The sequence below is a fragment of the Candoia aspera genome, chromosome 2 (assembly GCF_035149785.1).
Source record: "Candoia aspera isolate rCanAsp1 chromosome 2, rCanAsp1.hap2, whole genome shotgun sequence".
In the NCBI taxonomy this organism is placed as follows: Eukaryota; Metazoa; Chordata; class Lepidosauria; order Squamata; family Boidae; genus Candoia; species Candoia aspera.
Genome location: NC_086154.1, coordinates 105,277,200 through 105,292,306, shown reverse-complemented (window position 1 = coordinate 105,292,306; position 15,107 = coordinate 105,277,200). Strand labels below are relative to the sequence as shown.

The 15,107-nt window shown below is 40.3% G+C and overlaps 1 protein-coding gene across 1 annotated transcript; it reads left to right on the top strand.

Moving 5' to 3' along the window:
- The first annotated feature begins 7,262 nt into the window (after positions 1-7,262).
- On the top strand, positions 7,263-8,216 carry LOC134490035 (olfactory receptor 2D2-like). Its single transcript, XM_063292920.1, has one exon. It carries the CDS (start codon positions 7,263-7,265, stop codon positions 8,214-8,216), a length of 954 nt encoding a protein of 317 aa, XP_063148990.1.
- Positions 8,217-15,107: the final 6,891 nt, after the last annotated feature.

Sequence of the window (15,107 nt, the reverse complement as noted above, 5' to 3'; positions counted from 1 at the left end):
GCTGAGAGAAGAGAAGGCAGAAATTTCATTCTAATCATCCCATAGTAGGGAATACAATGAATGCAGTTCACAAACACAGAATTGGTGGTGTGACTGTTTTCACAAAAATAATACTGTGAGACTGTTTGCATTGATGCAAATGAGATGAGCATTCAGCATTCCAACTCAAAAAGTGGATGGGGCTAAAAGAGGCAGAGTCAATAAAAATGGCACCCCAAAATATTGATTTTCCACTTATTAGCCACTATAGAATAAACCTATTCAGTGTCACTAATTTAATTCAAGTGTCACTGATTATGGGTAAACTACTATTCAGGTGAAATGCAACAGCAACTTTTTTATGAATTTCAGCAGCTCCAGAATTGGATTCTGTGGTTTAAATCCACTGACAGCAAACCAGTGGTTCATTGGTATGCATTAAACCCAACTCCCCATCTTTTTTAACAACAGAACAAAACCTTGTTGGAATTCAAATCAGCTGAAAAGGTGGAGCTAATACTACCCAATAAATATCCTGCTTGAGAATTCTGGGAATTGGTTCAACATATTTGGAAAATACCACATAGGGAACGTTCTCTTATTTGAATCTGATATTCTATTAGAACTTCATCAGTGGAAAAGGCTGTTTTGGGGAGGAGAAATGCTCTCCTTTGCTAGAAGTATTTAAGCAGAACCAGTTACCAACTGGTCAGGAATGCTATGCACTCTACTTTGCCAACCCATTATTGAACAGGAATGTACTAAGGACCTTCTGGTTTTTTGCATTCTATAATTCTATAGACTTTTGGTTTCTTTTGAGTAATAGTTACATTTATGTACACATATGAAGGTTGAGATAAGTTGAGGCATCAGAGGTGGAAAAAAACATGCTCAACATTTCTACAATAAGTGTGGAAATGACAACGTAATAGTGGTTAAGATGTGAAAAAGAACATTAAAAATCCGTCCAAGAAATGTATCTGTTGAAACAAATCATATCAAGAAGAGTAACTCCAGGCAAAGCATTATATTATGAAAGTGCCCTTTTCCAGAACTCATGTGAAAAGATTCCAAGAGGGACCTTGTCAGAAATGGCAGCCTATTTGTAAATGTATGGACAATAGCAATGTATCTCCAAAACATGGAAATTACCCACAAAAGTAGCCTCTTGAGCATGTTTCTGATAAGCTATTTGCATTAGACCTTCAAAATCCATATACCATTTCAACCAACCCCTTATAGAGTTCAAAATAGCTTGTTGTCACTATTAGCTATGGATGTGAATCAAAGGCAGAACAAAGTTCATGCTTCTTTGTGCCTATAGTCCCCAGGAGATGCTTCAGTTTGTGACAAAGGTGCGGTTTGGGACTTCCTGACAAGCACTTTCATCTTATAATGGGCTATGTCTGACACCATGGGACTTCATGCTACATGGCAGCTTGATTACTCCATTTGTGTCTGATATCTGAAGGATCAAATACTTTTGGCAACAAAGTCATTTCATCTCTGGGTTTCATAAAGACTGCATGCCTGGAAAACCAAAATAATGCAAGTAAATTCATACTTGGGCTCAGTATGTTTTGTGAATTGATTTTCTTTATGCATTGTTTGAACATTGGATTGTCTGGTAATAGTTCAAACAATGGGTATTATTTAATGGATTCTTGAATATTATGAAATGACAGATTCCTTTCACTGTAATAGGACTGTGAGTCTTGGATCCTGATGACAAATGTACTTTTTCTACAAAGCTTCCCAAATAGGCCTCACTGGAATCCCTAAGAATTTTCTTTCTTTTGAAATTTATCCACCTATCAAAGATCTTATAGATATAAAAATTAAAAATCCTATAGATTTGTAGCATATTTTTTTTGAAAAAGCTTTCTTTTGTATAGCACGTAGAGCATTGATTTAAACAAGTTTTTACTAAGAATAAAGCAGTTTGTTTTTACCAATCATAGAGCAAAGGTGCAGAGCTTAAGGTTTCTGAAAACTCTGGTGATAGACCCTAAGTCCTTTCAAAAGTTGTCATCAATCTGTATATTTTAAGTGCCAGTAGGAGGAAAATATTTCATATGTGGGAATAATCATATTAACTGGATATAATTAATTTAAGACAAATTAATTTTTGTCCTGGCATACCATTAAAAGTTCTACTGTGGTTTTTCTGAAAAACAGTTGTTCATTATTGCTGTAAAATGTATACATTCTCTGTCAAATGCTATTTCATTTATTTCTCCCAGTCATTGTTAAGAAAATGATTATTTGGGAAATGGAAAATAGAACAGATAGTAATTTTTACACATCAGGCATTCTCTCATTCATCCAGTGACATATTTGATTCCATCAACATGAAAGTCAATTTCATATGTGATATTCTAATAGCATCATACTTACAATTTACAGCAGAGATAGGAGTGGATGTCAGCATACCTTACTAAAAGACATCTACCCAAGGGGACTGCGATTATTCTGTCTATGATCATAGCATGTTTTAAGGGCCAAAGAAAAGCATGTAATTCTTTGAGACTCTCAACTCTCATTCTGAAAACATACCAAGATTCTAAGTTTTATATCTGGAGGGGACTGAGGAATAGATGCATGTGCACAGTATTAGACCCAGAAAACAAAATGTGATAGTGTAGATGTTACCAGAATCAGATGATCAAATCTTTTAGTGTTGAGTAAATTTCTGACCTCCAATATTAAACATAGTTTGCTTCCAGTGCTATATCGTGTTATTCTTCCTCTAGCAACTGGTTGCGCAGAAAAATATAACAGATTTGCAAAAGCCCAGATTTTGCAGTGCAACCAATAAAAACCATCATATTAATGTGATCTGTGCTGCTTAGTGGCACTATAAAAGGCAGTTTCCTGATTTTTTTTTCATCTGTCTCTCTCTCCACAAAATGTCATCTATGCCTAGGCTTGTAGCCAAAGAAAAACAGCATTTATTTAGATGCGTATTGGCCTAAATTAGATGTTAAGGGGGACTTCTGTAAATGAAATTACTCACTGTTACCTTAAAAATAGTAGAGAAAATTGGGATCAGAATTTGGTAGAGGTATGATCAGAGAAAAGAAGAGCCAAACCTTATTCCTACATTCCATAGTATGATTGAACTATTATCTGTAAGGGAAGAAACATGAAGCGGCAAAAAAACTATTATCAATAAGTTCCCCTTCTTTACTAACAACTTTGGAGAGGACATGCAATGAAAAGAAAGAAAAAGAAAAGTAGTTCTAATCAGAAAACGAGTTTATCCCCTTTCCCTATCCAGGACAGAAATCTGGCAATTTTGGAGTGTATGGTTATAATGAAATAAACAATTTTAGAAATTAAAAGGAAAGAATTCTAAAATACAATTGAAAATTAGGTCTTTATATTAAACTATGTGGAGCTGTATTTGAAAATCTGTGCCCAGTTCTAATCATCCAACCTCAAAAATGTTATGGCAGAAAGTGGAAGAAAGACACCCTAAAGTTTCAACTGGCTTAATCTTTTTTACTACAAGGAAAAGTTAAAGCAGTTGAGTGAAATTATTTATTATTATTATTTATTATTATTATTGTTCTTATTATTATTAGCCTCTCAGAGTCACTTTTCTGTGAGGTGGGCGGCTATACAACTTTGATTAATAAATTATTCTCAGGGCGGGAAGATGGGAGATATTTATGTATTCAGTGTGGAGAAAGTAACTAGAAATTACAATTTGGTCATCTTTTCTCTCTCGTAATGGAAGACTTTGAGATTTTCTGATGACATTTATGACCAGGAGGTTCAAGATAAATAAAATAACTGCATACTGTGCACCCTGATATATTAGCTTTTCCTAACAGCCATCCCCCTGCCACCTCAGCATGGCCAGCTTTGCTTGGGGTGATCACACCTGATGTTCTGTCCTCTAGAGCAGTGTTTCTCAACCTTGGCAACTTTAAAATGTGTGGACTTCAACTCCCAGAATTCCCTAACTGGGAAATTCTGGAAGTTGAAGTCAATACATTTTAAAGTTGCCAAGGTTGAGAAACACTGCTCTAGAGGGCACCAGGATAGGGATGGCTGCTTTATATATGATGTTGTTATCATTATCAGCCCAAATCAGTTTATTGCAGGTTGAAGGCTTCTTCACTGAAAGTTATGGACCATAATTTACCATGCTGATCCAACGCAGGTTCAAAGACAAAATATGATTTCCCCAGGTTGAGAGAGAGGGACTGGCCCAAAAGGCACTTAGCTGGCTTCAGTGTCTACTGGAACACTAGAACCTGATTCTCACTAGTCCTAGTCCAGCACCTTAACACTAGCTCTGTTTACATTCTTACTCAGAATTAAGTCTCACTGGGACTTCTGCCCAAATGCATATAATACTACACACTATGTTACCAAATTCATTGTTACAAGTTGCAGTAGCAAGATGTATTTAAAGGGAATTACATCAATCCACAGAGGCTAGATGAGCTCTATTTTTAAAAATCCTGCCTTTAATATTTTTATAAATAACTCAAGGGAACATACCTAGTACTCGTTCTTCATCCTATTTTCCCCACAACAACAACCCTGTGAGGTGAGTTGGGCTGAGAGAGAGTGACTGGCCCAAGGTCACCCAGCCGGCTTTCATGCCTAAGGCAGGACTAGAACTCACAGTCTCCTGGTTTCTAGTCTGGAGCCTTAACCACTAGACCAAAAAGGGGAAAAATTATTGCATTTATCACATGACTGTGGACTTCACTGTGACATCTAATGGGCCATTATGGTTTGGACACCTAGGCAGACCTTTAGTTTAACCTCTGGAAAGGATTTCATCATTTCCTATATTCCAGCTGTCATTGCCTCACTTCTAGAATTCAGCTGTACAGGCAAATGTTTGGACGTTTTGACTGCATCTTCCATTAGTTACAGCCAGCATAGCTAGACATGAATGGGGGGTGGGGTGTTGGGGGGAAGTGAGAATTGTAATCAACATATATATCAGATTGGCTATCTGTAGTGTAGGTCTTCAAGGAGAAAGTCTCTAGAATGGAGAGAAAAATCTCCCTTTTTTGGTCTGAACTTACCCAAGCCATCAAAAAAATAAATGACTTCCCCTCTTGCACATTTGGCCATTCCCAGGATGGGACAAACTTTCCCATTGTACATTTTGCTTCAGGGCAAAGTAGTTCATCTTTTGCTATTGCAATTAACAAAATAATTGCTAGGAAAGCTCTCCTTTCTCCACGTCCATGCAGAGAGTATCAGTCATGTCAGAAGTTATAAACAGAACAATATGTAGAGGTGATCTGTAAAAGATTGATTGCAAAATCAAGAGACCATTGACTATTTTGCTAATACATGGAGACCAGACCCTCATCATTTGGATTTAAGAACTGTTCTGTTTCACATATATATCACAAGATATACTCAGAGTGCTTGCTTAGAGCTTGAAGGTAATAGACACAGTAAATCAACTTCAAGCATGGATAGGCAACTAGGTACCTTTCAGATGTTTTGAATACAGCTCCTGCAACCTCTTGCCATTGGCCTTATCTGAAACTGATGGATCTGGAGGGTAGCCAGTTGCCTGTCCTTGCTTGCTTTACTGGGACATTGATATACAATTGTACAAATAAGTTTGCCCTTGCAGTTCTGGGCTTGTATTTTAAAGAAAAGGAATTACTTGTTGCAATATGCTGAAGCACCTTTAGATGTCTCTCTGCATATGCTGTTTTTGTGGGGGGAAAAAAGGAGGGGAGGGGAAATTGTTTGTCTGCAACTATTTCCTTAAATAAACTATCTTGTTGCTTAGATTGGGACAGAAATCAATAACAGCAAGCAATTGCCCAGCCAACATTTCTGGTACAAAGTGATCGTGCAAAGATGGTGCATAGCCAGACTGATTAGGGAGAAGATGCCTTGTAGCTGTAAAGCTGTGGACAGAATTACACCTGGAAAGCAGCAGGCATAATTCCCCCTATATCACACCATTGTTATGACAGATCCTGTATGCTTAGTATAAACAAAATATCATGGTGAGGAAGAGCCTATTTTGGGGGGAAAGACCTGTCCATTCTCCCTTCTCTAGGCCAGTATTTCTCAACCTTGACAGCTTGAAGATGTGTGGACTTCAACTCCCAGAATTCCACAGCCAGCACAGCTGGACACATCTTCAAGCTGCCAAGCTTGAGAAACGCTGCTCTAGGCCATGGAGTCATGGCAGTTTTCAGAGACACTGGGCAGCTACCATTCTATGCTACTGTGTCCAGAAAGAAAGAAAACTTTCTTCAGGGGTTCAATTATTAAAAATTAGCCTTACACTTGTTTTCCTTTTTAAAAGTCTACATAAGGTAAAGGTAAAGGTTTCCCTTGACGTAAAGTCCAGTCGAATCCGACTCTAGGGGGCGGTGCTCATCTCCGTTTCTAAGCCTTGGAGCCGGCGTTGTCCCTAGGGACACTTCCGGGTCATGTGGCCAGCATGACGACTCGGAACGCCGTTACCTTCCCGCCGAAGCGGTACCAATTCATCTACTCACATTTGCATGTTTTCGAACTGCTTGGTGAGCAGGAGCTGGGACGAGCAACGGGAGCTCACCCCGCCGCGCGGTTTCGAACCGCCGACCTTCCGATCGGCAGCTCAGCGGTTTAACCCGCATAGCTGCATGTTTAAACATGCATTCGTGTTTATAATGGCCCTGCTGCTAGCTGAGTGTTCTGGGAACAGGAGTACACCAAGTCAGGTTGAGGCCATTCTAATGCGCCACGTCCACTTCCAAAGCAGGACCACTTTGGAGTAGGATCATGTCTCAAGCCAGCCCAAACTTCTCTTGCTGTAGTGATTCTTATGCCTTGCATTATCAAGCTTTCTATAGGGAAAAAAAAAAAAACAATGATACAAGTCAGGGAAGGAGGGTTGGAAAAATAAATATTAAGGTCTTTCAGTGTTTACAGGCAGATTTTTAAAGTGCCTGAGAGGAAGCAGAGGCGTCACCAGGAACAAAGAGATCAGGGCTGGGGCATAAAAGGGACAAACTATATCTCTGGATGAGTGAGTTGTGTCCTCCTGTATGTTGGAGGCTGGAAACAGAAGCTTTTGCATTAAATTCAAGAAATTCAGTGGGGGAGGCAACTATTTGTCAGGGGGTGCTTGATCAGGGGGTGTTTGATCCCCATTTTGGAGCTGTCCCTGGGAAAAACACTGTGCAAGTAACTGCAAAATTAGTGAGTATTGGGAGCAGTGATATGTAATATGAATTCTCTCTGACTCTTCTTCCTGTTTCAGTTCTGCAAGGGCCGCCTGCCTGGCACATCTGATGGAGCAGTGCAATCAGAGCTCCATGGCCGAGTTCGTCCTCCTGGGCCTGGCAGAGGGGGCCCTGAGAGAAACCACACTTTTCGTTCTCTTTTTGGCCATGTATTTAGTTATCGTAGTAGGCAACTGCACAATGGTCATGTTGATTGGGGTTGAGCATTGCCTACACACCCCAATGTATTTCTTCCTCCTCCATTTGTCTCTTCTGGACCTCTGCTACTCCTCAGTTACCATCCCACAGATGTTGGCACACCTCCTCTCCAGGCATAAAGCCATCTCCTTTGCCCGATGTGCCTTTCAGATGTACATTTTTGCAGTGTTTGGTATAGCAGAATGTGTGCTGTTGGGTTTCATGGCCTATGACCGCTACGTGGCAATTTGCCACCCCTTACACTATACCACTATTATGAACTGGCATTTCTGTAGCTGGACAGCAGGAGCTTCCTGGTTGAGTGGCTTCCTCAGTTCCCTCGTTGTCAGTGCCTTTGCTCTGCGCCTACCCTACTGTGCCCGAAATCGCATCAATCAGTTCTTCTGTGAGGTACCGGCTGTGATCAAGCTGGCATCTGCTGACCCTTCAGAGGCCGAGGTTGTTTTGTTTGTCTTTGGCTCCATTCTGCTGCTTCTGCCTTTCACCCTCATCGCTGCCTCCTATGGCCGCATTGGGATTGCCATCTTGCACATCCACTCAGCTGAGGGCCGGCACCAAGCCATTTCAACCTGTGGTTCGCATCTCCTGGTGGTGAGCCTTTTCTATGGCACGGCCCTCTTTGCCTACATGAGGCCCAGCTCCATCAGCTCTACCACAGGCCAGGATAAGGCTGTGTCTGTGTTCTACACAGTGGTCACCCCCATGATGAACCCACTCATCTACAGCCTTAGAAACAAGGACGTGAAGGGTGCTCTGAGGAAATTATTAAGCAAGAAAAAATCCTCGCCAAAGACGGGACTCTAGCACTGCCTTCAGCTCTGTTTGGAAACTGATGTTGAGGGTCAGCATCATGTCTGTAGCCAGCCCAGAAAACTGTACATTTTGTTTATAAAGGAGAGGATCTTTGAGAGTTCTTGTAAAGATTCCTCTTTAGCCCTTTACAAACATTTAGAAATCTAGCCCAAGCATTACTGAACCTCTGCAGAGGCTTACTAGTCACTTTATCAGCACTGTGTTTACCAGTTTTTTTCTTCCCAGATAAGTTATCTTTAAAATCAGAGAATCATCTTAGATCTGCTGAGAACAGTGCAGCAGCAGAGGCAGATGAGTTTTCCATATCTAAGTTTCCCTTTTCAAGGGAGCATTCAAGACTAGTTTCCATTTGGCTAAATATGATATTTTCTTCTTATTCAAACCTTCCCAAATGCCTTGAGGAACAATTAGTCCTGTTTCAATAAAATCTATACAGTACAAGTCTGCACACCCTGTGTCCCAAGGACCTCTTGCCCAATTTATATTGTGCTTTCTGTAACTAAGGAGAGTGGGAATGTGTTTTGAGGGAGTTACAACTAGTCTAAGATCTATGTCCTAGGAACTAAACCATTAGAACAAAGAACTAAACCATTCGAATTTTTATCAGCACATATCAGCATATGTGCAGATTCCCCAAACTGAAGTAGACTAAAGAGAAAGTTGGTCTCCAGGAGCAGCTTTTGCCTGAGGAAGAGAACCAATAAGAGGTTAGGGAAGAAGATGAATGCTTCTTTAGGATGATTCTTGAAGCTAGGGTCCTACTAAAGACTTGATCTCGGAGGAAAGGGGAGGGGGAAATTCATTGGCAGCATCTATTCAGGCTAGTCTGTGCAAGTCTTCTTTTCCCCAACCCAAGCATGGGCGCACCTATTCCACCTCAGCCCTAACTTATACACTAAGCCTCCTATAGATGGAATAGTAAAAATAAAATAGACTATTGCTAATTTAGTACTTCGATCCATTTAATCCCCTTTAATACTTGATTCACCACTCAGAAAAAAAAACTATGCAAAAAATGTTTTAATTCCTTCTATCTAGAATTTGTAAGTTCTGGTAATATCAAGTGGCTCATGGAATGGCCCATATGGAAATAACGCCATATTTAAATTACCTGGCTTGTTTCATAAGTCCCTTTTTTTGCATGTAAATGTAGACATTTGCTGGATGAAGTTTTGCAAGTGTAGTTTTGCCATAGTTGTCCTTGTATCTTTAAATAGCAGTTTGTATCTCATGAATTTATGAGGTGACATTTCTCTTCCTTTTTGTTTGCAAGTTATGAAAAGCTTTCCAGCTTTAATTTCTACACAAAAGATTGGTTTCTTGCTTGATTTCTGTATGTCAACAGCAAGACCAGAAAAAAATAATAATAATGAGGGTCAGGAAAAACTGTAAATTACATTCTTTGGCACAGCAGAATGTTTGATTACACAGTGAGTTGACCATAAGCCTCTCCAGATCAGAAGCGCTCTGCAGCTTACCCAGCATAAGTTGTTTATCAATTTATTAAACACATTTCCATTCTACCGCAATCAAAAAGACTTTTGGCTGCTTATATAAAATATAGTAAAACAATTTAAAACATCCACAATAAAGTTCAAAATTAGACAACAGTATCATAAATAGCCATAAAACCCCACCAACTGAAAAAAATAATAAAAGTAATTACAACAAATTACAGATGGCATCATCATGCCAGAGAAGTCTCTCTGAAAAACTCTGTCTTCAAAAATTTTTCAAATGTCAGCAAAGAAGGGGCTAGTCTGGGAGGCTTTTCCATAGAACTGGCATCACCACCACCACCACCACACACACAGACACACACACACACACAGAACAGCATCTCCTTGCTTCAGTTCTCCTAACTTCCTGGAAGTGTGGGATTCGGACTAGTTTCTGCCTTGTTGATCTAATTGGTCGGGCTGGTACTGCATGGGGTGGGTGATCCTGCACCAAGCTATGAAGGGCTGCATACATCAAACCAGCCCCTTCAATGTACCTGGACACCAATCAGCAATCAATGTAGGATCTGCAAAGCCAATGTTACATGCTCTCAATGCTGGGAGCCAGAAAGTTTGCAATAATAGTTGCATCAACAAGAATAGATTCAAACTCTTCTGAAATTGTGCATTTTTAGTTCACACTGAACTCAGTGAAACAAATAATTCTTTTGTGTTTGTGGATTCATATCATAAAGAAGATTAATATGTTAATTATAATTAAATCCTTTCATTCGGATTCAGGTGAGAGTTAATTATGAAAGGCTAGTTCCTCTTAAGTTATGTGTAAGGAAACTTGGAGAAAGGGCAATAATTCAGCAGCATCAGTTTTATTGTTAGGCCCACAAGGGACTTCATGGGAAACTAACCATGTGATAAGTGCTTTCTTTGTACCTTTCATGGAGAGTCCAGCTGTAGGAAGATGTAATAATCATTGACAGAATTTAGATGAATGTAGTAGGAAGGAGTTCTTCAGAAGATATTGTCACACAAAAAGCAGCTAGTGATCTTGGTTATATCATTTAGGATTAAAAGTTCACCTGGAAGTCAAGAGAAATCCCATCACTGGGAAGGGGAAATGCCTAACTCCAGGGTGATTGGAAGCAAGCTATTAACATCTCAGGCCCAAAAATGAATGGCCATCCCAGAATCTCCACATGTCATATCTTGTAAATAGTGATTGTAAGCAAGAAACCAAGTTCGGGCTCATGTTTCTTGCTTACAACAAAAGGTCAATGAACCTTTCCTCAGGCATTTGGACCAGGAGGTTAGAGGAATTCTGCTGCTGATGTGGCCTTTTTGTGATGGGGGTTTATTGTTTTAACCTTGGATGTCATGGGTTGTTTGTTGTAGCTGTTGTTGTAATTTTTGCATGTCATTCAGTCACTGTTGTGAGATGGGCAGCCATATAAATCATTTAAATAAATAAAGCTGTACAATTCTTTTCCAATGGATAGGACATTGGGACTCACCCAAGGGTTCCATTGCATGTGCTGGCCCCCGCAGCATCCATCACAAACTACTGGGTTCCTCACTTGCAGATCAATGAGTAAAATAGTAATAGTAACTACTTCTTTGTTTCTCATTCAAATCAGACTGTAATCTTGGAATGTCTCAAGCTGGGTAAGAATGTTCTTATCCAGCACAACCTACTCTAAACCTTTTCCTCTTTGTTAAAAGCACAGCAGTGACTAAGAGAATCATTTAAAGCACATTCATACGATTAACATATTTCACCTACTCGGTGCTATGCTGTCTAGAGGTTTTCCTCTGTCTGGCTAAATAAAACCAGTAACAAAATTAAGGAATAAGTTACAGAATATAGACTTCAAAACATGTTTTAAATTATTAAAATAAAGGCTTACTGTATAATCTGTACATGAGGCCCTATGATGAAGGAGGGAGGGAGGGAGGATTACTTGGTAGTAAGCCCAAAAGAATTTAATGACTATGTTAACAGAACACACCTAACATTGTTACTGAATTATGTTTATATGGCTGCCTATCTTGCAGCTTTAGCAATTCTTGGTGGCTAACAAAGTTAAAAACTCAAGAACACAACCAAAACAATAACAATAACAATGCATATACATATACATATACATATACATATACATATACATATACATATACATATACATATACATATACATATACATATACATATACATATACATATACTGGCAGTCAAGGAAAACAACAGTTACAACAATAGAAACAAAAAACACATCTCACAGGTCCCATTACTCCTCACCTCCGGGGAATTAACATAGGTTTGCACAGTACGTCACAACACAGAATAACTATATAATCTGGCTTGCACAACACACTGACCTTGCCTTCCCAAACTAAGCAAGCTTAGAAGATTATATGAATCCAGCTAGTAGTTTTGTAACTGACTTAGTTATGTGTGTTATGAATCACAGCCAGTGGGGCTTATTCCCAAGCAAGCAGGGTTACATGGAACCTGCAAGGATATATGATGTATTGATGATGCTCATTTGTCACAACTGAAACTCCAACTCTGTCTTCAGCCAAACCTGTGCAACTCAGTGTGATAGCCTTTTTCAACCCTACATCTTCTAGATATTTGGGACTATAACTCCCAAAATCACCAGTCAACACAATAGCATAGTGCAATCTTTTTGTACCTATGACTCCTGGATTTCTCAGCTAGCAGCCCAGCATCCTGTCTGGAGATTCTAGAAGTTTTATTCTCAAGACTTTTGGAGTGGACCAGGTTGATAGAGTGCCTCACTGCTTTTTGTGAACATGTAAATTCGGAAAGTTGTCTGCTTTGGGAAATCAAGTTTGAAACACTGGCACAGCTAGAGGTATAAGAAAACCACTCTCTCCAGAATACAGGGATTCAGCATATCTATACTGCTCTTCTACCTTGTGCACCTCAGCAAGTAGTATTGAGAAGCATATTACCTTTTACAGTACGTAGAAAGCGACACGTAGCCGTTATGGCTAATAACCATAGTTCCCCATGAATTTATCTAAGTCTCAAGAAGTTTCAGTGTTGTCACACTTTGCATTTAGTGAGACAAAGTCAGCCTTGCAGAGACATGCGAAATTAAGGCCAGTGGAACTTTCAGGTCCCGTGCTTTCTACCGACACATACAGCCATCATTACTCTGACGGGGAGTCTGACACAAAGACAAGCAATGGTCCTGTGGCATAAGCTATAAGGGTCCTCACAGAATTGGTCGCTTTGGAGTCAAGCTTATAATCAAAATATGAAAATACTGTTCCTGCTTCGATGGAGCAGAAAACAGGAGCAGGAGACAAAGCAGGAGCCAGAAGCTGGCACTGCTCCCACAATATACAGGTTTTGTTCTGCTCTGCCAACCAGGTCTTTTTCGTACATAAAGGCCCACACTTGCATGCTACTTATAGTCAGACTGCAGCATCCTTTCTAACTGGAAATTAATGTACGATGTCCCATTTAAATGGCTGTCTGCCTAACAATATTTGGATGGATGGATGGATGGATGGATGGATGGATGGGTGGATGGGTGGATGGGTGGATGGGTGGAAGGAAAGGAAGGAAGGAAGGAAGGAAGGAAGGAAGGAAGGAAGGAAGGAAGGAAGGAAGGGAAGGAAGGAAGGAAGGAAGGAAGGAAGGAAGGAAGATAGAGAGATGACAGAGAGACAGATATTGCAGTACATTGGGGCACCTTTAGATGTCTCTCCGTGTATGTTATTATGAATAAAAGTATCCTGAATTCTGAGTTATTCTCTGCAGCTGTTTTAATTAAACAATCTTTTTTCTTGGGGGTTTTGACAGAAGTCAATAACCTCCCGGTGAGGCAGACTTTCTTGGCCCAGGGAAATTGTGCAAATGGATCTGAGAATCCAGTTAAGGGGAGAGCACTTGGGGTTGCAAAACTACACACAGTGACTTGGGTGGAGCAGCTTCTTTCTCCAGAAGTTCTTTCTCTTTGTCTCTCAACTGCTTTCTCCTTTTCTGTCATTATTCTGGCTGCTTTTGCTTCCCTGGTATTGGAATCTTCCTCCAGCTGATGGATCCATGAACATTATCAGCTGGGATGGTTAAACAGCTGCTGCTCTATTCACGCACATTTACGAAAGGAACAGGAATATTGTTGTGAAAACAGATTAAATGACCATATATGTACATGATGCACGAACACACATCCAGCATCTCAGAGAATTCTAAAGCCGATATGTTGCTAAGGCTGCTTCCGGTACTGTGTCTTGGTATTCATTCCCACGGGACCTTTGCAAAATTACCTTCAGCCACCATAGTGAAAGCATGTCACCTTGGGAATGGGACGATGGAACATTCAGGACAGAGGCAATTTCCCCTTCATTTCAGCACAAGATCACTTGGGTGACTTTTAAAGTGACTCAGATAAATTCATGGGGAACTATGGTTGTTAGCCATGACGGCTACGGGTCGCTTTCTACGTACTGTAAAAGGTAATACGCCTCTCAATACTACTTGCTGAGGTGCACAAGGTAGAAGGCACAAGTGTGTTGATATCTGTAATGAATGCCTACTCTAAAACACCATCAGACTCATAAGCAGGTTCACAAAGATACCTGATTTATTAAAGAATAGTGTGCAGGATCACAAAGAAAGCTGAGAATGGAAGAAGCGCACCAAAAGCAAACTAAAAACCCTCGGTGCAAATGAGATCCCTCCCCCCGTAGAATCCTCCCAGGCTCACAATCCCAGGTGCTCCTAACGGCTTCTGATGGTCCGCGGGAAAAGTCCTTGAGCAGGGCCCATAACCCAAACACATTCCATTGAAATGAACCCAGATACAGAGCTTGGCACAAGGTTTCACAGCAGCTCCCTCCCAACAGAAATGCGCGTCAGCGCCATGGCATGTGAAACGTTACGATGTACAGTGCACATTGAAACAGTGAACGTGACAATATCCTGGCTTCCTGATTGATCACCACAAGAAAACAGATGCTGAACCAGATGGGCGATATTGGACTGAGCCGGCAGAGTATTTTGTTGTTGTTGTTGCTGTTGTTCTGGAGTCTGTTCCACCTGATCGGTTTGGCTGGAAATCCAGAGCTTAAATGAAAAATTGCATGTCCGCTTTCATTTACTAAGCATGTTTCTAGTGTTTGGAGAAAAAAATCTGAATTTTCTTTAGAAAAGGCCCGATGATGATGCTGTCAACTGCTTAATTACAGCTTGGTGTCCAGTATAAATGAAAAGAAAATGAAACTAATGAAACCATTCCAATCAGTTCTTTTCACTGGATGCTTCTGCACTTACCCTGGGTTTCTTAGCACATTATTTCATGCCTTATATTTTATCTACACAATCCTGCTGGAAAAGGGTCTTAGAGTCTTGGGGTTGGCTGTCAACAATATGACTTTATGTTCCTTTCCCCCT